Raw genomic sequence first — 22652 nt, 5'->3', positions numbered from 1 at the left:
CACACACCACTGGTGTTTAACCTTGTGGCTCACATTCAGCTATAGGTTGTATGTACTGATGGGGTGGGGATGGGACCTAGATAGTTCAAAAGGAGATAATGATTTAAATGTCGTTTTTATTTGAGACGTTTACAATGTGATTATCTTGCTAATTTATGTGAGTTTATTACTTCTCTGCAAGGCTCTGGGTCAGCCACAGGGGATGCATAGATGTAGTCCCTGGCATACGTTTGTTATTAGTATACATACAAATAAACATTTATTAACTGCCTTCAATGTGACACACTAACCTAGGTATTTAATTTTATTTAACCTTCACAACAATCTGAAAAATGGATGACTAACCCACTTTACAAATAAGGAGACTAAAGGTCAATGAAGTCAAGTAGCTTGTCAAAGGTTAGATAAATAGGAAGTGATAGGGTTGAGACTTGGAACTAAGTCTCTCTGATTCTCTCTGGTTCTAAATAGGTCCTGCTTATCTGCACATTAGAATCACCTGAGAATCTTTAAAAAAAATACTGATGCCCTTGTCCTAGGCCCCGGATACTCTAATTTCATTGGTTTGTAATGAGATCTCAGCAGTTAAGAGTTTACTCCCTGGTGATTCAATCAGAAATCAAGGCTGAGTCCTACAGTAACTCAAGTGTGCTCAAGCATAGCTCTTGTGAGGGAGATATGGAATTTGAGGAGAAAAAACAGTGAAAAATAAAATAAGTCTTTATGCCTTGAATAAACATCAGTTGATAATATATAGGGCAAATTGGAAAGAAAGCTATAGTCTGAAATGAAAAATCTGCCATTTTGAGAATAGAGAAACTCAAGATGTGAGTTTAATTGGAGCATTTCTAATGAATGAGTAATTCTCCCCAGTAATAAATATTAACCAAAGTACATAAAGATCTGTTTGTTATTTCTTTAGGTAAAACATCTGGAACAGAAGTAACACTAGTAAATTCTTTCTATTACTTCTCATTTGTTTCAGGAGAAATAAAAACTTACAGGTGGAATGTCCCTAAAAGGTCTGGTCCAGGACCAAATGACCCAAATTGTATTCCGTGGGTTTACTATTCAACAGCAAACTTTGTGAAGGTAAGATGAAGGGGGCAACCAAAATGCTTAAAGTAATATGACTTTAAACCGATTATTCAAGTTATCACAACTCTGGTGGGTATATGTGTAATGGCCAACAGCAGGGATCTCAAACTATGGCCATGCACATTTGTGAACATTGTTTATGGTTGAGTTGAATAGTATTAAGAAAACAAAATTCAACTGAATAAATTTTAAAGATCTAATTAGCTTTATTCAACAATTCATGGGCAGCATCCCATCTAGCAGATAGAAAGGACGTTTGAAGAAGTGTACAAAAATGAGAGACTTTTACAGGCAGAAGGAGCCAAAACAAGGAGGTTGCTGGCAAAAAGGAGATTGTCTGTGGCAAGGTCACCTTCCTTTGAGGAATAGCAGGGGTCTCACTACTGCTAATGAGGTAATTCCAGATTGACTAGTTTAAGATTCTGCTCCTGGGAGAGATTGAAACTTTAGTTAACCTAGGAATTAAGCCTTAGTTTGGTGATGTGGGCTTAGCACAAGTGACTCTATTTTGGACCTGTTGTCTCTCTTTCTCTCTCCCTCTCTCTTTAACAATTCCCCCGTTTTGATCAGACTCTCATCTTAATTGAGAGATGTGATCAAAATTTAAGGCATTAGCACCTCTCCCAGCTACTGCTCTGAAGCTCCCACAATTTTTGTTCATCTTCTGTGTGGTATTCACAGGTCATGATGCTTTTTGTTGAATCTTTGTGGTATTTATGGGACACAACTTTAGGTTCACATTTCTTAAATTGGTCATTTTCTTCATTCTTTTTCTGTGTTCTAGTCTCAGTGAGATCATTTGCTTGTTTAGCAGCTATGAAAATGCATTTCAAGCTTTTGAAGGAATACAGTGCACCAGGGAGACGACTGTGATTATTATAAGCAGAATAATCCCCCATATCTGGTGTGCACTTTGGAACCATGATCTCCAAGGCCCAAACCAATCAAAGTCAAATAAGTCAAAGAAAGACCAGGTTGAAGGAGTCACTTTCTAAAGCCAAGTGGCTTGTTCAGTGGTTTCGTGTATCTGAGTTTCAACTTCCCAGAAATGTTATCCAGGTTCAAGTGGTGTTGGCCACAGCAAAGGCACCTCCTTGTTCAGCTAAAAGATAATAAAAGGCTATCATATGATCAAGTACAACGTTGGCCTTGCAAAGATGCATACTGTTAGCGAGATCTTCTTGTGATTGGGGCAGATCTGATTTACATAATCATAAGAATGTAGGGGTGCAAATGTACTATGATTTGCATAGGTATTTGTGTTTAACTGAGCAAAGTACAGTTACAACTGGAGAAAGGTAAAAATGGGATACTGGGTATTCTGGCCATAAAAGTTGGACTTTGTAAGTGCACTCCTAAGTGGTGGTGGTGGGGGGGGTGTCAATAGAGAATAGAAGAAAAATTGGTTGGAGGGAGGATCACCGGGTCTTTAGCATCATGGATTTTGAGGACAAATCTAGCAGTCTGAAAGGTTTCTGTCTCCCCTCCCCCCGCCATTTAGCAAGAGCCTGAGAGATATAGATGATGGTGTTATCTTTCCAGGCCAATGCCAGAGTATAGGAAGGAAAGAGAAGAAGGAAGGGTTTCATGTTTAGTTAAAGCATGCAGCTTTGGTGTGGCATCTTGGATGGAAGCAGTTTATCACAATGTAGGCTATTTCTTTTCCTAGTCAATTTGATTTGGAAATCTCTAGCATTTCTACAGGAACAGATATCAGGTGTTGGAGCCTTTTTCAGCTTTGAGATGTGTATTCGAGGTCTAGTTTCACAAAAGTGTCAATGGTCAGGAGCACTTGATAAGGCCTTTTCTATGAGTCTCACTCCTACAAAAATATCAGAGTAAATAATAACTCTCTGTGAATGATAAAAGTCTTCAAAATTGTCCATGGTTAAAGATCTGATGAGAGTTCATTATAATGGAATTCATAAGGAAGTTTGGCTATTTCATTTTAAAATAATACATGGAATTATGACTGATAAAATTATACTAGGATATATCAAATTTCTAGGAATTTAATCAATTTCTAGAACATTTATAATATATATCCATATGAATATAAAAAAGGCTTAATATTACTTCTTATTTCACAATGTTTCCCATGTAATTTAACCCATCAAATACACTTAATTACTTTAACATCTCTCTTTCAATAAGGGGAGAGAACAAATTTTTTGAGATGTCCCAGGACCCTCTTAAAATATCCCCAAAGTTGGTTCAAGGTCAAAAAGGCTTAATTTAGGATTTGATTTTTGGGAGGTTTCTGAAAAATATCAAAAGATTTAAAAACACTTGGTCAAAGAGGATCATAGGTCTCTGTGAAACAATAAATAGTTATCCGCTTAACCATAGTGACAGAGACTTCACAAGGTTAAATAGTGAGGGTTAAATACACAAATACAGAAGGTTAAATAGTTCTAAAAATATCTTTGCTCTTCTAGTAGAGAAGACTCAGCTCTTTCAAGGAATTGAAGACTTGATAAAGACAACATGAAATACAGAAAATTATTTTGATAAGATAGAATCTTTGTTTTCTAGGCAGATTATGTAATCTGGGTAAAAAGAGAAAACTATACACACACCTTTTATTATCTCTTATCAAGAGTATATCAATAATCCAAGAAAATTTTATCACTTTAACAGAGAGGAAACAAAATTCTAACTTTATACCAGTGTACTGTCTTTTAAAAGGATAATGAACATACTATTAGTTTCAGGGGTACAACATACTGATTCAACACTTCTGTATATTACTCAATGCTCACCACAATAAATGTCAGTCACTATCTGTCACCATATAATATTATTACAATATTATTGACAATATTTCCTATGCTGTACTTTTCATCGCCTAGACGTATTTATGTTAGAACTGGAAGTCTGTGCTTCATAATTCCCTTTACCTATGTCACCCATCCACCCACCCACCGCCTCTCTGGCAACCACTAGTTTAACTTGGTTTGGAGTTAACTTGGTTTTGCTTGTTCTTTGTTTCTTTATTCATCGTTTTTTTTTTTTTTTTTTTTTTTGGCTTTTTACATTCTACATATAAATGAAATCATATGGAATTTTAATTTCTTTTGTTGATTGCACTCAGCGTAATACCCTCTAGGGCCATCCACGTTGTCACAAATGGCACAGTCTCACAAATTCTTTTTATAGGCTGAGTCATAGTCCGTTGTATTCCTCTTCATTTGCTTCCATATCTTAACTATTGTGAATACACTGCAATAAATATAAGGATGCATATATCTTTTCGAATTAGTTTGTATTTTCCTTGGGTATTACCTAGATGTGGAATTACTGGATCATATGGTTTGTCTATATTTAAGTTTTTGAGGGATTTCCTTACTGTTTTCCACAGAGGCTGTGGAAATTTACATTCCCACCATCAGTGCAAGAGGGTTCCTTTTTCTCCACATCCTCACCAACATTGCTATCTTTTTTATCTTTTTGATTCTAGCCATTCTGACTATTGTAAGGTGTTATCTCATTGTGTGTTTTTTTTAATGTTTATTTTATTTTTGAGAGAGAGAGAGAGAGAGAGAGAGAGAGCAAGTGGGGGAGGGGCAGAGAGAGGAAGATACAGAATCCAAAGCAGGCAGGAGGCTCCAAGCTGTCAGCACAGAGCCCGACCTGGGGCTTGAACCCATGAACCATGAGATCATGACCTGAGCAGAAGTTGAACGCTCAACTGACTGAGCCACCCAGGTGCCCCTCATTGTGGTTTTGATTTGCATTTCCCTGATGACTAGTGATTTTGAGCATTTTTTTTATGTGTCTGTAGGCCATCTGTATATATTTTTGGAAAAATGTGTACTCAAATCCTCTGCCCATTTTTAAATTTGGTTACTTGTTTTTTTGGTGTTGGGGTGTATAAGTTCTTTATATATTTGTAATATAACCCCTTATTCAAAAATCGTTTGCAAGTATCTTCTCCCATTTAGTGGGTTGCCTTTCCATTTTGTGACTGGTTTCATTCATTGTGTAAAAGCTTTTTATTTTGGTGTGATCTCAGTTGTTTATTTTTTTGCCTTTGTACCCCTTGCCTGAGGAGACATATCTAGAAAAAAGTTGCTAAGACTGATGTCAAAGAGTTTCCTACTGAGAGGGAGAGAGAGAGAGAGAGAGAGAGAGAGAGAGAGAGAGATTCCTACCCTGTTTTCTTCTAGGGGTTTTATGGTTTCAAGTCTCACATTTAGGTCTTTAATCCATTTCAGTTAATTTTTGTGTATGGTGTAAGAAAGTGGCCCAGTTTCATTCTTTGCATGTGGCGGTCCAGTTTTCCCAGCACCAGTTATTGAAGAGACTGTCTTTTCCCCATTGTATATTCTTGCCTCCTTTGATATAGATTAACTGACCATATAATCACGGATTTATGTCAAGTATCTCTATTCTGTTCTATTGATCTCTGTGTCTATATGTGTGCCATTACCATATTATTTTTGTTACTACAGGTTTGTAGCATATCATGAAATCTGGTATTGTTGATACCTACTGTTTTGTTCTTTTTCAACATTGCTTTGACAGTTTGCAGTCTTTCATGGTTACATACAAATTTTAGTGTTATTTATTCTAGTTCTGTAAAAAATGCTGTTGGTATTTTGATAGTGATTGCACTGAATCTGTAGATTGCTTTGGGTAATATGGACATTTTAACAATATTTGTTCCTCCAACCCACGAACATGGAATATCTTTCCCCTTGTCTGTGTCATATTCAGTTTCTTTTGTCAATGTTTTATAGTTTTCAGAGTACAGATCTTAACTTCCTTAGTTAGGTTTATTCTTAAGTATTTTACTCTTTTTGGTGCAATTGTAAATGGAATTGTTTTCTCAATTTCTCTTTCTGCTACTTCATTATTAGTGTAGAAATGCAACAGATTTATGTATGTTAATTTCATATTCTGCAATTTTGCTGAATTCATTTATCAGTTCTAATAGTTCTTTGGTGGAGTCTTTAAGGTTTCCTATATATAGATTACTCACCTTATTTCTATGGCTAGGATCTGGTACTATGTTGAATAGAAGTGGGTAGAGTGGATATTTTTGTTTTGTTCCTGATCTTAAGTGAAAATTCTCCATTTTTCACTATTAGGGATAATGTTAGCTGTGGGTTTTTCATATATCACCTTTATTATGTTGAGATACATAAAATTGCTTTGTTGAGAGTTTTTATCAAAAATGAATGTTGTATCTTATCAAATGCTTTTCTCCATCTATTGAGATGATCATATGGTTTTTATCCTTTCTCTTGTAATATGATGTATCACATTGATTTCAAATATCGAATTACCCTTGTATCCCTGGAATAAATCACGCTTGATTGTGGGGAATGTTTTTAAGTGTACTGTTGAATTCTGTTTGCTAATATGTTGTTGAGGATTTTTGTATTTATGTTCATCATAGATATTGGCCTGTGGCTTTGGGACTTTGTTTTGTTTTGGTGTGGTTTGGTAGTGTCTTTGTGTGGTTTTGGTATCAGGGTGACATATTGACCTTGCCCACCTGCAAGCCCATGGCAGTCTCAGACAGGCCCCTCAATAGCCTAGGGACCAAACCCTGCCCTGTACATCCACAGCAGGTCATTGCAGCTCACTGCCCTGAAAGCAAACATGTCTCTGCCACAACAATAGGAAGCACAAAACTCACATACGAAACATCCCTGTATCACATGGTTCTGGTGATGGGAGGACAAAGTGTTACAGGACATTACAGTACATCTTTTACAAAGGCCACCATTTTCAAGAGCAGGAGATGTGGTTGACCTCTCCATTACACAGAAACACAGAGAGTTAGACAACATGAAGGGACAGAGGAATAGGTCCCAAATGAAAGAATAAGACACAATCATAGCAAAAGAGCTAAATGAAATGGAGATAAACAACATGCTTAATAAAGAATTCAAACCAATGGTCATAAAGATACTGGACTTAAGAGTGGATGAACTCAATGAACACTTCAACAAAGAGATAGAAAATACAAAAATGAACCAGTCAGACATGAAAAATTCAATAACTTAAATAAAAAGAAATACACTACAGAGAATCAACAGCAGATTACAAGATGCAGAAGAATGGATTAGTGATCTGGAAGACAGGGTAATGGAAAGCAATCAAGCAGAAAAATAAAATAAATAAAATAGAAAGAATAGTAAAAAATGAGGATAGGTTAAGGGACCTCAGCGACAACATCAAGCATAATACCATTCACATTTTAGGGATCCCAAAGAAGAAAAAGGGGAGGAGAAAACTTATTGAAAGAAATAAGAGCTGAAAACTTCCCTAATCTGGGAAACAGACATCCTGAACCAGGAAGCACAGAGGGCCTCTGATAAGATTAACCCAAGGAGGTCCACACCAAGACATATAATAATTAAAATGGCAAAAAGTAATGATAGAGAATTTTCAAAGCAGCAAGAGAAAAGAAAACAGTTACATACAGGGGAAACCCTATAAGGTTAAACAAATCTTTGAAATGTAGCCATACCAGTTTTTGACAGGAAGTTTATAGCAATACCTCAAGAAATAAGAAATATCTGAAATAATCTAGCCTTACACCTAAACGAGCTAGAAAAAGAAGAACAAAGCCCAACACTAGTAGAATAAAGAAAATAATAAAGATCAAAGCAGAAGTAAGTGAAATAAACACACACACACACACACACACACACACACACACACACAAAACAATAGAAAAGATCAATGAAACCTGGAGCTAGTTCTTTGAAAAGATCAACAAGATTGATAAAACTTTAGCCAGACACATTAAGAAGAAAAAAAAGAGAGAGGACTCAAATAAAATCCGAAATGAAAAAGGGGAAATAACACCTAACACCACAGAAATACAAAGGATTATAGGGAGAATACCATAAAAAATTATATGCCAACAAATTGGACAACCTAGAAGAAATGGATAAATTCCTAGAAAGATAAAATCTTTCAAAACTGAATCAGGAAAAAATGGAAAAATTTAACAGACCAATTACTAGTAATGAAATTTAATTGGTAATCTAAAAACTCCCAAGTAACAAAAGTCCAGGACCAGATGGCTTTGCAGGTGAGTTAAATGATACATTTAAAGATTTAATATGTATTTTTCTTAAACTATTCCAAAAATAGAAGAGGAAGGAAAACTTCCAAATTCATTCAACAAGGCCAGCATTATCCATATATCAGTATACTTTTGATATTAAAATGTTTTTTTTACCAAGTTTATTAGTCTTAGCCAGCTTGACTCACATAAAATTTCCTTCCCAAGATTCCCTTTTACAAACCTTCTACAACTTCCTTTTTCAAATCCAAATTTTGTCCTTTGTTTTTTCTCTTCCTTATTTTGAAATAACCAGCCTCGCTTTAGGACAAAATTAGTTTCCTTTCCCTCAACAAAAATGCATCTCCATTTCTCATATCTTCTTTTACCAAAAGCACCACAGCCTAGTTTCTTTGTGAACGGAGTTGTTGCCTTTATTGTTTCTAGTAGCTTACGCATATTGAATTTTTAAACATTAAACACCTTAATTTCTAGTGAAAGTAAATAATTGTTAGCTTTTACGTTGGTATTTTGTGGTTTGGCAAATTTAAAATACATTTCATACAACACCCAGAAACCAATTTGACAATAAATTTCATATTAAAAAAATAATAAAATAAAATACATTTCATAACTTGTAGCAATATATTCTTCCGCATAGTAAATTTGTTAACGTGGCATAAAACTTGTTTACTAATAGACCTCAATTTCTGGGCCAGTGTTTTGGTGATGGACCCCTCGGAGGGTATAGTGAGGAAGGCCTAGGAATTGTTTTAGATACCTTTTGTATCTTTGTTTTTTCATTGGCCTTTTGCAAGGAAAATTTTTTTAATGTTTTCTTTATTTTTGAGAGAGAGAGAGAGACAGAGACAGAGCATGAGCTGGAGAGGGCAGAGAGAGAGAGAGAGAGAGAGAGAGAGAATCCAAAGCAGGTTCCAGGCTCCGAGCTGTCAGCACAGAGCCCAGTGCAGGACTTGAGCTCACAAACCATGAGATCATGATCTGAGCTGAAGTCGGACACTTAAGCAATTGAGCCACCCGGGTGCCCCTTGCAAGGAAAATTTTAATGAAGCTATTTTGGAATCTTAAAGCCTTTTGGAAGCTTTTACACACCAAATAAAATAAGTATCCCTTTCTGTTTGCTTGATTTGGAAACCCTTGTTTTTAAGTGAACTTCTTAAATAAATTATTTTGTCTCGTTGGAATGTTCCCCATAATGGCCATTATAATTCTAGGTTGTCTTTAGTTAGATTTTGCCATTTTGTTAATATTTATAGCTTCTGGGAAATAGTTCTAAGACATAAAATAAGCAGGTGTGCCAGAAGGTGGCATGCTCAACTCTTTGGAATTTGAGGACCCCATTTTTTTTAAGCTAAGCTTTTGGGTCTCTTGGAGCCAAACTAATACCTATGGGGGATGTGCCACTGGGTTGGGGATTATGTGGTGTTTTACAGAGTACCTCTGTGCACAGACATTTTCTTAAGTTGGTGAGTGACCTAGTGTCAATCTAACCCATTGCATGACCAACTTATCCTACCACAGGAGTCTTAGAGTTAGGTAACAGATGTTGTAACAGCTTTTACATGCTCAACCCATGCCCACCGATTTTGTAGCTTTTGGCTTCCAATTTTCCATTAGCAACAGACTTTACCTACACAAAGCAAGTAAAACAAAATTGTATTTTGGACGCTGTGCGGTTTTTAAGTTGGATCCAGTCTGATTCCAGCCAATAACCACCAGCAATTACAAATGTGGAATTTGGGGTCTGAACCAAGGGCTGGAGATTCCAATCATATGGGGAACTGTAGAAAGCTGATTAGATTGGTAACTTGACACAGAGAGTGGAACTCAGAACCACGAAAAACTTTCCTACAGTCCTCAGAAACGGCAATAAAGACAGAATTCAAAGGGTTTGCAGGTACCATGCCTGTGTTTCTCATTGTCCCTGATGCCAGCAGGAATGTACTTTGGATTCCATCACGGCTACCAATGCTCTTAAAAAACAAAACTCAATTGACTACATTTTAGAGTTCCTATTAGCTTTATTCAGTGTCTCATGAATCAAGCAGCATCCCATCTGGCAGATAGAAGAGAGTGCCAAAGAGCTGCACAAAATGACTTTCATAGGCAGAGGGGGGTGGGATAAAGAGGTTTCTAGTAAAGAGTGGATTGTTTGTGTCAAGGTCACCTTCATTTAGGGGTGATGGCAGAAGTCTATGAGGCAGATTACCTCACTAGTGATGACCATGTCATTCCAGATTAAGATTCCACTCCTGGGAGAGGCTGAAATTGTATGGGCTTAGCACAAGTGATTCCATTTGGAGCCTATTGTCTCTGTTAACAGTGGCTGTGACCGAAACAGTATGGCCAACAAAGTAAAAAGTATTTACCATCTGGTGCTTTACCAAAAAAGTTTGCCAACCCTTATCTAAAATATAGCTTACACACACACACACACACACACACATGAAATCCCAACGTTTCAGTTGCCAAATTTAGAACTTACAAGGTAGCTGGAAGCAAAAGAGAATTTGTAAATAGATAACTATAAAATAAAAATATGTATTAATGGAGTTTATATCACGGATTTTGGTGTGTGAAATCTATCATTTTTAAGGCATTACCATGTTATTATCTGGACTCAGGAAGGAAAGCACACTCCAAACATAATAACCAAAACCATAAACTATTTGAATAATAAATAAACTAAAGATTCAATATTGAATTCAAGTCAAATATGTATATATAAAACAACTAGTCTCGAACTTTAGGTCGCAAGTCAAAATCCAAACTAAAGGCGTATCTGACATATAATGAAGCATTGCCCAGTATTTAAAAAAGGTGAAGGAGGGCGCCTGGGTGGCGCAGTCGGTTGAGCGTCCGACTTCAGCCAGGTCACGATCTCGCGGTCCGTGAGTTCGAGCCCCGCGTCGGGCTCTGGGCTGATGGCTCGGAGCCTGGAGCCTGTTTCCGATTCTGTGTCTCCCTCTCTCTCTGCCCCTCCCCCGTTCATGCTCTGTCTGTCTCTCTCTGTCCCAAAAATAAATAAAAAACGTTGAAAAAAAAATTTAAAAAAAAAAAAAAAAAAAAAAAGGTGAAGGATTATCTAACCTTCCTCTAAAATATTAGATGGCTGCATTAGCATCCTTGAGTTGTACTGGACAGTGCAAGAGTTCAGGAGAGAAATACAAGACATTTGAAAAAATAAAGTTATATATTGGAATTATGGGAAACCCACATTTGTTTATTCCTTTGTGCATCCTGATAAATATTTATTGAGCACTTGCAATATGCAAATGGACCTACCAAGTTCTGTGAGGGATGCAAATATCCTTATCTTGAAGGAATTTATCATCTTTAGGGAAAATAATACATGTGCACACCCATAATTATAATACAACTCGGAATCTGGTGAGTTCAGTAGGAGTACAGAGCTATATAGGAGACATTGGAAAGGGAGTCTAAGAAGAGAGAACATTATGAGCAAAGTTGAAAATAGGAAAATAAAAGGTATGTTTGGAAAATGTTGAGCATCCTATTGGCTATCATATAAGGTAGGAAAGGAAAGCAGTTTGGGGATTATAAGATAGAAAAATCCATTGGTGGAGCACATGAGGGGCTTACAGCCCTGTCAAGGATTTGTATTTTATGCAGTAGGAATATCATGGGAAAATCACTGATGACTGGTAGATATGGGGGTGATGAGAGTAAGCTGATGGTGCTCAAAAAGATAGGCAGCAGGTGAGGTGAGCCAGAGACCACAGAGGAACTGATTTCTAATCCAGGGTGACACATTAAGATCCTACACTAGATGGATGGCAGATGGAATGGAAAGAAAGTCACAGAAAGGAGAAGCATTGTGAAGGGAAAAGAAACATAAGATTTGACAGCAAGCGAGATGGGACAACGTGAGAAAGAAGTAAGAATTAAACACTGAAATGAAGTTTTCTGACTTAAATGACAGGAAATAGCATAGTACTGTCAACAGAAATAGAGAGTTCCAGAGAAGGAAATGGTCTGAGGGAAATAATAAAATCCACTATAAAAATGCTCAGCAGATTGAATTGTTGCAGGAAGTACATCCAGATGGAATATCTAAATAGGCAGTTGGACATGTGGGAGTTTTCACTGGAAAGAAAGCTTAGGGGCTGAACAATTTGACGTGGAGGTCATCCATGGTCCCATATAATTTTCTAATTATGCTGTTCACTTTTACCCATAGAAAATGGACTATAAGCATCTGCATGTAGCCTCACTTGAAAAGCAAACAAGAAAATAAAAATAAGAATTAATTTATTCAACAAATATTTGAGTATTTTCTATGTACTAGACACTGGACTATGCTCTGGAGACTCAGTGATGATGGAAGGACACAGCCTCAGCCCTCAAAGAGGTCACTCTGTAGTTCATCTTTAGGAACACTCAAGGCTTCTTAATACTTATTTTGTGGCCAATAGTCTTTTCACAATGACTCTCGTACAAGCATGCAATCTGTATTATTAAACTATGTAAAGGCTCTTCTAATTCAGTTTATTTTTCTTTCAGGATACATATAGCGGTTTGATGGGTCCTCTGATTATTTGCAGAGAAGGGGTATTGAATGAAAAGGGAAGAAGAAGCGATGTTGATTATGAATTTGCTCTCCTGTTTTTGGTATTTAATGAGAATGAATCCTGGTATCTGGATGACAATATTAAGAAGTATCTCAATAAAGATCCACGAGATTTTAAGCACACTGACGATTTTGAAGAGAGCAACAAAATGCATGGTACACCAGAGGTTTAAAAAGAAACCCTTGCTGAGATAAACTCATAGAAATTCCTATAACTGTAGGAAGTCCCCAGCCTCCTTCTCTGAACCTTTCCCATTCCCAGGGGCACCTAGACTGAGGAAAGTCCTCCAAAACTTTCCTTCAGAGGGAATGAACTAAGCCATTGGTTGATTGCCAGCAAGGTCCAGTGAGACTCTGGACCAATTGTTTAGGGAGCTCTGTCTCTGAAGGCTGGAATCCCTAAACTATAAGCCTATAAAGTAATTCTTAAAAAATGAATCATCACTTATTGGTGTATTTCTATAAGAATACACAATGACATCTAGCTAATCAAAGTTAAGGGTGTGATTTAACTGTTGCTGGGACATGAAGCACCATGATCAAGTTTCTGTTTTAAAGTGTCTATGTTATTTATTTAATTCTATGTAATTTAAGGTGTTTTTTTAATGTATGTTTGTTTATTTATTTATTTATTTATTTATTTATTTAGAGGGAGGGAGAGGGAGAGGGAGAGAGAAAGAGACAGAACGCAAGTGGAGGAGGGGCAGAGAGAGAGGGAGACAATCTGAAGCAGGTTCCAGGCTCTGAGCTGTCAGCACAGAACTCACGAACTGCAAAATCATGACCTGAGCTGAAGTCAGATGCTTAACCAACTGAGCCACCCAGGTGCCCCAGTAGTTTCGTTGTTTTTTTGTTTGTTTGTTTGTTTGTTTTTTAAGAGAGTAATATGTTGACACATCCACACACTCTGTCTAAGATCTACCTCTGACCAAACGTATACAAAAAGAGGGCTGGCCTGAGATCACAAAATCAGTTCATTGATAACATTGATTAGAATATAGTAGGCTGATTTCTGATTCGGCTACTCTTTCTCCTATAGTCTTGCTTCCCTTTCCCCAAAATTTCTTAGTATGCTCTCTATTTTTAATAAATGTACCTCATTTGGTTGTGCCATGGTGCACAGAATAAAAAGTTAGTAGAAAGAGTGAGAGTTTCCATCATGTCAATCCAGCTTGAGTTTGCTTTGGACATTGTTAGGTCATGGGCTCAGCCCATGTGAAGCTTTCCTTCTTTTGGAAATTCAGGTATTCTTAGGGACTTGCCCTAAACTCGTTCTCAGAAAGCGAAGTATTAAAGAAATGGCTCTTAATTCATTCAATTTTGATTTATATAAACTTGATTCTCTGTGCTTTAGTTCACTCATCTATAGACTGGTATAAGTAATGGCTGCCTCACAAATGAGCCTCTAACCCTCTCCATAAAGAGAATATGCCAAACAAACAAGCAACCAAACAGCACACATTGCTACCCAAGACGTAGCTTTTAAAAATTAACTACTACTTCCCTTTTCTGTCTCTCTTCTATAAGGATTTCTTAGTAATCTGAGTTTTGGGTCTAGAATGGTGGGGACATGTTTATCAGGTAGATGAAAATATTGGTAACCTAAAGATCTTGAACCATTTCTAAAACCAGATTAAGTACTGACCAGTAATTGAAGGCTATTTTGTTTTTCACCTTCCTAGCTATCAATGGAAAGATTTTTGGGAATCTCCATGGTCTTATCATGAATGAAGATACAATGACAAACTGGTATCTGTTGGGACTGGGAAGTGAAGTGGACATACATACCATCCATTATCATGCTGAGAGCTTTCTTTTCAAAGTAAGTATAAGGAATATGCTTTGGGGAAGACTTTTTGAACTAAAAGATTCAATTTTTCACTGTGAACAAAGAGAGTTATTTGGCACTAAGGCTTGTGAGGTTCATATTAGAGATTGGAACAGAATAATGTGAGCCCGTCATTGGGTGAGCTCGAGCCCCACATTGGGCGAGCTCAAGGTAAGCAGGAGTCCTGCTTTGGGTAAGCTTGAGCTTCACTTACCTTTCTCTCTCTAGCCCCCCTCCCCGCAATTTCTCTCTCTCTGCCCCTCGTGGGAGTCTCTCTGTCTCTCTGCCCCTTGCTCACCTGTGCCCCCCCACTCTCTCTCAAAAATAAACAAACAAATAAGTAAGTAAGTTATCCCAAGTGCTTAGTGAAATCTATAAGGAAATAGAATAGAAAAGAATCATCACATCCAATCTGTGGAAGTAACTGCATTGGTCCTTTTCTAGTTATACAGGAAGGAATAAATAGTATATTTAATAAAACATCTATTTTTCCCCTCTGTATATTTATTTAACATAGTTTAAGATACCAAGTATTAGTCTACAGTGATTACAGTTTTACATCTTAAATGGCTATCCTGCTTTTCAGAACTTGGCTTTTTCAACTCACATGTTAAAAAATGTATGAAAAATTTATAGAATTCAATAAAATTGTAAAAATTGTAAAAATTCAAAAAAATTGTAAAAATTTACAATAAAATTGTAAAAGTTGTAAAAAAATGTAAAAATTATAGAATTCAATAAAATTGCAATTATTTTGGATTATGTCTGTAAACTTTTAAAATTCAGTATAATTTACTTTGAGTAAAAGTCCCTGTTTTGGAAAGCACATACAGTAGTGTCATCTTAAAATATAGGACGTCTCCATCACCCCCTAAAATGTTCGTGTTGCATTTTCTGGAGCCAGCTACTTCTGACTGATTTATTTCCATCTCTCTCGTTTTGCCTTCACGGAAATGTCATATAAATACCACCCATAGCACTTTGAATCTGGCCTGTCGCACTTGGCGTAGGCATTTGAACTGCATCCGTCTCGTGTGCATCAATTATGTGTTCTAATTGATTGTCGAGTAGGAGTCCAGTGGATGAATATACTGCGGTTTGCTAATTCGTTTCCCTATTTAGGGACATTTGGGTCTTTTCTGCGTTGGGGTCATTACAAGTAAAGTCATTATAAATATTTGTGTATGTATCTTCCTGTGAACCTAAGGTTTCATTTCCCGTGAGAAAATGCCTTGGAGTTGGATTGCTAGACCATGTGATACGTGTACACTTAACTTGATGAGGAACTGCCAAAATACTTCCACAGAGGCAGTGCCACTTTGCATTCCCACCAGAAAAGTATGAGAGCATCACCCGTGCCATATCCATGTCTGTACTTGGGGTCTTCCATTTTTATTCATTTTTTTCTTCACCATCCTATTAAGTAAATAGTGGTATCTCGTGTTTTATTTACATTTTCCTAATGGCTAATGATATTGAGCATCTTTTCATGGGCTTATTTACCATCTGCCATCCATAAACCTTCTTTGGTGAAGTGTCCACATTTTATGCCCATTTTTTAATTTCATTGTTTGTTTCCTTATCGTTGAGTTTGACGGATTTATATGTACACATACTCTACCCGCTATGCAATTGCAAATATTTGCTCCCAGTTTGTGGCTTATCTTTTCATTTCCTTAGTGTTATCTTTCAAAGAACATAGATTATTATTTTTTAATGTTTATTTATTTTTGAGAGAGAGAAAGAGAAAGAGAGTGTAAGCAGAGGAGGGGCAGAGAGAGAGAGGGAGACAGAATTAGAAGTAGGCTCCCAGTTGTCAGCACAGAGCCCGATGCGGGGCTCGAACTCACGAACCAACAGATCATGACCTGAGCCCAAGTTGGACGCTTAACTGACTGAGCCACCCAGGTGCCCCAAAGAACATAAATTCTTAATTCTGATGAAGTACAATTTATTTTTTTTCTTTTATGCATCATGCTTTTGGTGTCATATCTGAGAAGTCTTTGCTTAACTCAAGGTTACGAGGATTTTCTTCTAGCAGTTTTATAGTTTTAGGCTTTACATTTAGACCTCTGATCCATTTTAACGTTCATATACAGTCAAGGTTTAATTTTTGTATATGGATATCCAGTCATTCCATCACCATTCATTGAAAAGGCCACTGTGTCAAACTCATATCGATTGTATATATGTGGGTGTGTTCGGGGACTGTCTATTCTGTTACATTGATCTACGTCTCTGTCCTTTCTTGAATACCACCCTGTCTTCATTACGTTAGTATGATAGCCAGTCTTGAAATCAGGTGGTGATTATTTTAGCTATTCTAGACCTTTGCCTTCCCATGTAAATTTTAGAAACAGCCTACTGATTCCTATTAAAAAATCCCACTGCAATTTTGATTGGAATTGCATTGAATCTGTACATTGGCTTGAGAATTGATATCTTAACAATATTGAGTCTTCCAATCGTGAACGTGACGTACCTCTCCATTTACTTAGATCTTCTTTGATTTCTTTCTTCAGTGTTTTGTAGTTTCAGCATACAGATCTTGCACATATTTTGTTGGATTATTGCCTGAGTAATATCATAGGTTTTGGTGATAGTGTAAGTGGTATTGTCTTTATTTCAATTTTTAATTGTTCATTGCCAATATACAGAAATATAATTGATTTTTGTATAATCGACTTTGTATCCTGCAACTTTGCTAAACAGTTCTAGTAGCTTTTTTGTAGATTTGGGGGTGATGGTTTCCTGCATAAACAATCTTCTTTTCTGTGAATAGAGATGGTTTTATTTCTTTATTTTCCATTTGTATACTTTTTATTTCTTTTCTTCCTTTATTGTACTGGCTAGGACCTCTAGGATAATGTTGCATATGATTAGTGATGGGGGGAAAGGATTCGGTCATTCATCATTAAATATAAAGTTATCTGTAGGGGTTTTTTTTTGTCCAATAGATCCTATTAACAAGTGGAAGAAGTTTCCTTCTAATCTTAGTTTGCTGATGGTTTTTATCATGAACAGATGGTAAATTCTATCAAATGCTTTTTCTGCATCTATTGAGATGGTCACATTTTTCTTCTTTAGTCTGTGAATTATTTTCTTTAGTACATTGGTGATTTACATAGATTGATTTTCAAGTTTTTGAAACAGTTTTCAATCTCAGGATTGTCATAATGCATTATCCTTTTTATATATTGTTGGATTCAAGTTGCTAGTGTTTTTTTTTAAAGGATTTTACATTTATTTTCATGAAGAATATTGGTTGTAGCTTTCTCTTCTAGTAAAGTATTTGTATGATTTGGGTATCAGGGTAATGCCGGCCTCATAAAATTAGTTAGAAGTGATCTATCCTCTTCTATTTTCTGGAAGGGTTTGTTTAGAATTGGTATTATTTCTGTCTTAAATGTTTGGTAGAATTTGCTAATGAAGTCATATGGACCTGGAATTTTAACTTGTTGGAAAGTCTTAATGTAATTTCAGTTTCTTTAACAGATAATCTGAATAGTGACGTGAGGCAGTTTTCATCTTAAGGAATTTGTTCATACCACCTAAGTTGTAGAATCACAGACAGTTATTCATAATATTCCTTTATTATCCTTTTTAATGTCTGTAAGGTCTTAGTGATGTCCCCCCTCTTTCATTCCTAGTATTTGTAATCTGTGGGCTTTTTTTTCTTGGTCTGTTTGTCTACGAGTTTGTATTCGTTTTTTATTCCTGTATAACAAATTACTCCAAAACTTAGTGGCCTAAAACAACAAACACTAACTCACAATTTTTGGGGTCAGAAATCTGGGAGTAGTTTCACTAGTTGGTTCTGATTCAGCATTGCTCATGAGGCTGCAATCAAGATGTCAGCTGGAGTTGCAGTCATCAGGTTTGACCGGGACTGGAGAACCCACTTCCAAAGTCACTCACAGGGCTGTTGACTGAAGGTTTCAGTTCCTCACCACGTGGGTACGGCACAGGAGCTGACTTCCCCCAGGCTGAGTGATCCAAGAGAAGGGAGCAAGAGAGAGGGTCTAAATCTTTTGGAGGTAGAATGCCATCACTTCTGGCGCACACAGCTGGTCTCACAGACCGACTCTCACACACCGTAGAAGGGGACTACAAAGGTTATGAATATCAGGACGGAGGGATCATTGGGGGCCATTGTGGAGAATGGTTACCACGAGGTTTATCACTCTTACTGACCTGTTCAAAGAACCAGCTTTTGCTTTCTTTGATTTACCTCTATTATTTTTCTATTCTCAATTTTATTGCCCTCTGCTCTTATCTTTATTACCTTCTTTCCACAGATAGATAAATCTTACCGAGAAGATGTGTATGATCTGTTTCCTGGGACATTCCAAACCATTGAGCTGTTTGCAGATCACCCAGGGACATGGCTGTTACACTGTCATGTGTCTGACCACATCCACGCTGGCATGGAAACAACTTACACGGTCCTTCGGAACATAGGTACTGTTTTCTGTCAGTGATGATGGGTGATAGCACCGGGCTTCCTGTACGCCCTGAAAATAGGGGGCACTAGACCCCCCAAGAGCTCAGAGTCAAGTAAGAGAAACAGACATATAAATAGTAACTATAAGGAGTGCCTGGGTGGTTCAGTCGGTTAAGCATCTGACTTCAGCTCAGGTCATGATCTCACAGATCGTGAGTTCCAGCCCCACCTCGGGCTCTGCACCGACAGCTCAGAGCCTGAAGCCTGCTTCCGATTCTGTGTCTCCTCTCTCTCTGCCCCTCCCCCGTTTGCACTCTGTCTGTCTGTCTGTCTCTCATATATAAATAAATACATAAATAGTAACTATAATAGAATGCGATACATGCCAAAATAGAGTACAGAGGACAGGTTCAGTGGCAGCAGTAGGAGGTAATGGTTTGTAGTTGGGGGGGGGGGGGGATGAGCAAACATTCTAGAGGCTATAATGCTTCAGCTGGATCTTAATGGGTGGGCAGAAGCTTGAAAGGTAGATGGGGTAAGAACAGCATGTGCACTGGTGTGAAGTAGAAGAGGGAGAATTTCAGAAAGACTTGCGGATACAAATGGGATAAAATCCTCATTGGTACAATGAAATAACTCTTGAAATAACTCACGCCATGAAAAGAATCTACTTCCGTTGTTTACAAAACAATCACCTTGTCTTCTTTGTGCAGACAACAGGATCCCTTACTCCACCAAGTCTCCGTCTGGAGCAGCGTCCACAGTGCCCCCCAACGGTAATGATACCCTCCCCGAATCCTGCATGTGAGTGGTCGGTGTTCCCTCCCTGGGCAAAGGCAGAGGACTGACGCCTCAACTCTTCTTGTTCACAGAAGAACCTGGCAAGGAGCAGCTCTATTTCTTTGGCAAGAATCTGGGTCCTAGGGGAGCCAAAGCAGCCTTGGTCATCCTCTTCATCATCGGCCTCCTCCTCCTGGCCTCCACAGTGGTTCTCTCCCTCAGTCTGCACTCTGCAAGGAGGCGGGCAGTGTACCAGGAAGTCCAGTCCTGCGCACTCCCCACGGATGCTCTGTGACCCAGCTGGCCTTCCTCAGCCGGGAAACTGGACAAGATATCGTTCATCGAGAAAGGTTTACATTATTCCTGGATCAGGCTCTGATCGTCCGGAACACAAAGCAATTTGCTTTTACTTATTTATTTTTTAATGGGCTGTGAATAATCCTCAGGTATGAAAAACAGAAAGGAGAATAGGTGTGACTGAGAAAACACACTCGGTCTGTTCTCTGAATGAATTTGCTGAAGTGGGGAAACCCTCTGAAAGGGATCTTTATTTTCCATTTCTCATAATTCTTAGATTAGACAGTGCTTCCTCAGCTAACCATCCCAAGTTTCCAGAAGGACGACCTTGGGAAAAGAGTCATAAGTCCTCAGACATCTAACGGGAGTAGCACTGATTTTTCAACACTGTTATGTAAGCCGCTTCTCTTAGTCGTTCCAGGGAAAATAACTTTCTGAGGAGTTCACGAAAATGTCTAACTCAGTGTCTGCTGATAGAATTTGATCAGATGAAGTTTTGGGGAGGCTTTTTGCCAGCTCTCCTGGCCTTTTCCACTTGAATATAAACAGCCTGTGCAGTTTGCCACAGAAGGCAAAGTTATCAGCATTTTAAAAAAATAATTGCTGCTGTTTTTATGCAAACCTATAGAGATACTTTAATGTTTACACCTCACTTACATGTTTTTACAATGTTTCCATTGTAACTTTTTTTTTTTTTCCAAAAATCATCTAGAGAATTTGTACTTATAGTTGAGAATGTGGAGGGCTGGAAGCTGTAAAATCACAGGCTAGGTTCTCCTGTGATGAGACAGAGACTCCCTAAAAGGTGAGTGAGAGATTCTACGAGGGAGGGAAACTTTGCAGAAGGCGAGTCTTGACTTGAGCTCTGAGTCTGATTTTTCATTCACCTAGCAGGATCTTCTGCATCTTCTAGGAAATAAAAACTGCCTCATCATGTGAAAAACACCAGAAAGAATTCATCAGTGCAGCTGACTGGTTGCGAAAAGAGATCTTAAAACATTCTTGATTCCATGCCTCTTAAAGACATAGCCCTTTGTGGGAGGAGAAAACGAAAGAAAGAAAAGAAAAGGCTAGAAAAAGAGAATACCAGTGGGAAGTTTTTAATCAGTAAATCAGCTTTGAAGATATGCATTACAGTTTTCAGAAAGGCTCAAATGTAAAATTAAAATATCAGCAGCTAAAGTCAACCCATTACAAGGCAATCCATACTCTCTGTATGCCTGCCTAAACATTAGGTTAAGATTGATAAAAGCAACTTTGCTTATGACTAGACTGAGACATTGCCCTTAGCTCAAGGTGCCCTGCGATGCCAGTGTCAATGCCAGATGAGTGATATCAATATATCTGCTTTAGCAGATCATTTGGATGTCCAGGTGAACGAGCAGGACCTAAAAAAAAATACTCTGGTGGCGGGATATTTCATACTTTCTCATCTTCATCTTGGTGAGGGGAAACGGGTAATTTGATAGAAGCTATAGTCTTGTATCAGACAGGATGCGAATGCTAGTAGTTGTTTGCTCGAATGTCATATCGAACAGCGTACCCAAAGGATTTTGAATTCCAGCCTGCTAACCACTGATAATGTGATTTTGTAGTGCGTGCTCTACAGTTTTCATCCGTGTGTAGGCTGTATACTTTCATAATCATAATTATGATACATGCCTTATTTATAACTCATCTAGATAACAAATTAGTTATTTTTTCCTTTTCTCTTAGTCTATTTTTTTAAATGAAAATGAAACCACAGAGTAGTTTGATCATACATACCATTTCTCTTTTTAATAAAGTTTCCCAGATTATAAGACGGCTATTTGCATTTTTTTTCACTAAATACTACCAATCCCTGGACTTGGCATAGGAGATTGGTTAAAAGAGAACTATCTCTTAGATTTAGCAATTATCTTAGTTATACATGCTAAAGGAAATGAAACAAAAATAACAATATATTTCCAGGAATAATAGGACTCCCCCCCCAAACATTGTTACCTGAAATGTACCATACGGGGGTCCTTTGAGAAAATCAGTTACATTTAGATACATCTCCTCTTACAATGCAGGACGTGTCCTTGCTCCTGGCAGGGCCCCTCTCTCACTTGGCTCTGGACCTCACCATTCTTACTTGCTCAAGGACTTCATTCCCTCAATATTTTGTTTTCTCTCTGAGAGGAAGTCGTCAACGGTACCCACCACTGAAAGTAGAAAACAGAGGGCTGTTGTCCTCAATTTCATAACCTAGTTTCTCTGTTCCCTCCGTAGCAGAACTTGCAACCTGTAACCACCTCACCTCCCGCTGTCCTCAACTTATTCCAGGGGCTTCCAATCCAGTGTGCCTTGCTCCCACATCCCAATATGCTGTTGTCAAAGCAACAACCATGATGCCATTTCCAGTGGCTTCTTCCCCATCTTTATTGCCCTCCACCTCTCCGCAACAGTCAGTCGACAGCTCCTTCCTTCTTAACACACTCTGGTCCCTTGGCTCTTCAACATGAACCCCCACCAGCCTTCCTTCTTCAATTGTTCTTCCTTCTCAGGCTCTTGCTAGTTCCTTCTCTCCCTTATAACTTAA

At 37.8% G+C, this 22652-nt stretch overlaps 1 protein-coding gene across 1 annotated transcript in view; it reads left to right on the top strand.

The window, feature by feature from the left end:
* Positions 1 to 21839, top strand: part of HEPHL1 (hephaestin like 1) — an 82317-nt gene extending 60478 nt beyond the window's left edge. The window contains exons 15-20 of the mRNA XM_007079029.3: positions 986 to 1092; positions 12671 to 12893; positions 14420 to 14559; positions 18864 to 19026; positions 19723 to 19785; positions 19882 to 21839. Coding sequence (XP_007079091.1) covers positions 986 to 1092; positions 12671 to 12893; positions 14420 to 14559; positions 18864 to 19026; positions 19723 to 19785; positions 19882 to 20084 — 899 coding nt within the window. The 3' untranslated portion in view covers positions 20085 to 21839. The remainder of the gene's footprint in view (positions 1 to 985; positions 1093 to 12670; positions 12894 to 14419; positions 14560 to 18863; positions 19027 to 19722; positions 19786 to 19881) is intronic.
* Positions 21840 to 22652: the final 813 nt, after the last annotated feature.

Source organism: Panthera tigris, chromosome D1, assembly GCF_018350195.1.
Source record: "Panthera tigris isolate Pti1 chromosome D1, P.tigris_Pti1_mat1.1, whole genome shotgun sequence".
Taxonomy (NCBI): domain Eukaryota; kingdom Metazoa; phylum Chordata; class Mammalia; order Carnivora; family Felidae; genus Panthera; species Panthera tigris.
Note: the sequence above shows the minus strand (reverse complement) of the source record. Positions and strands in the feature narration are given on the sequence as shown.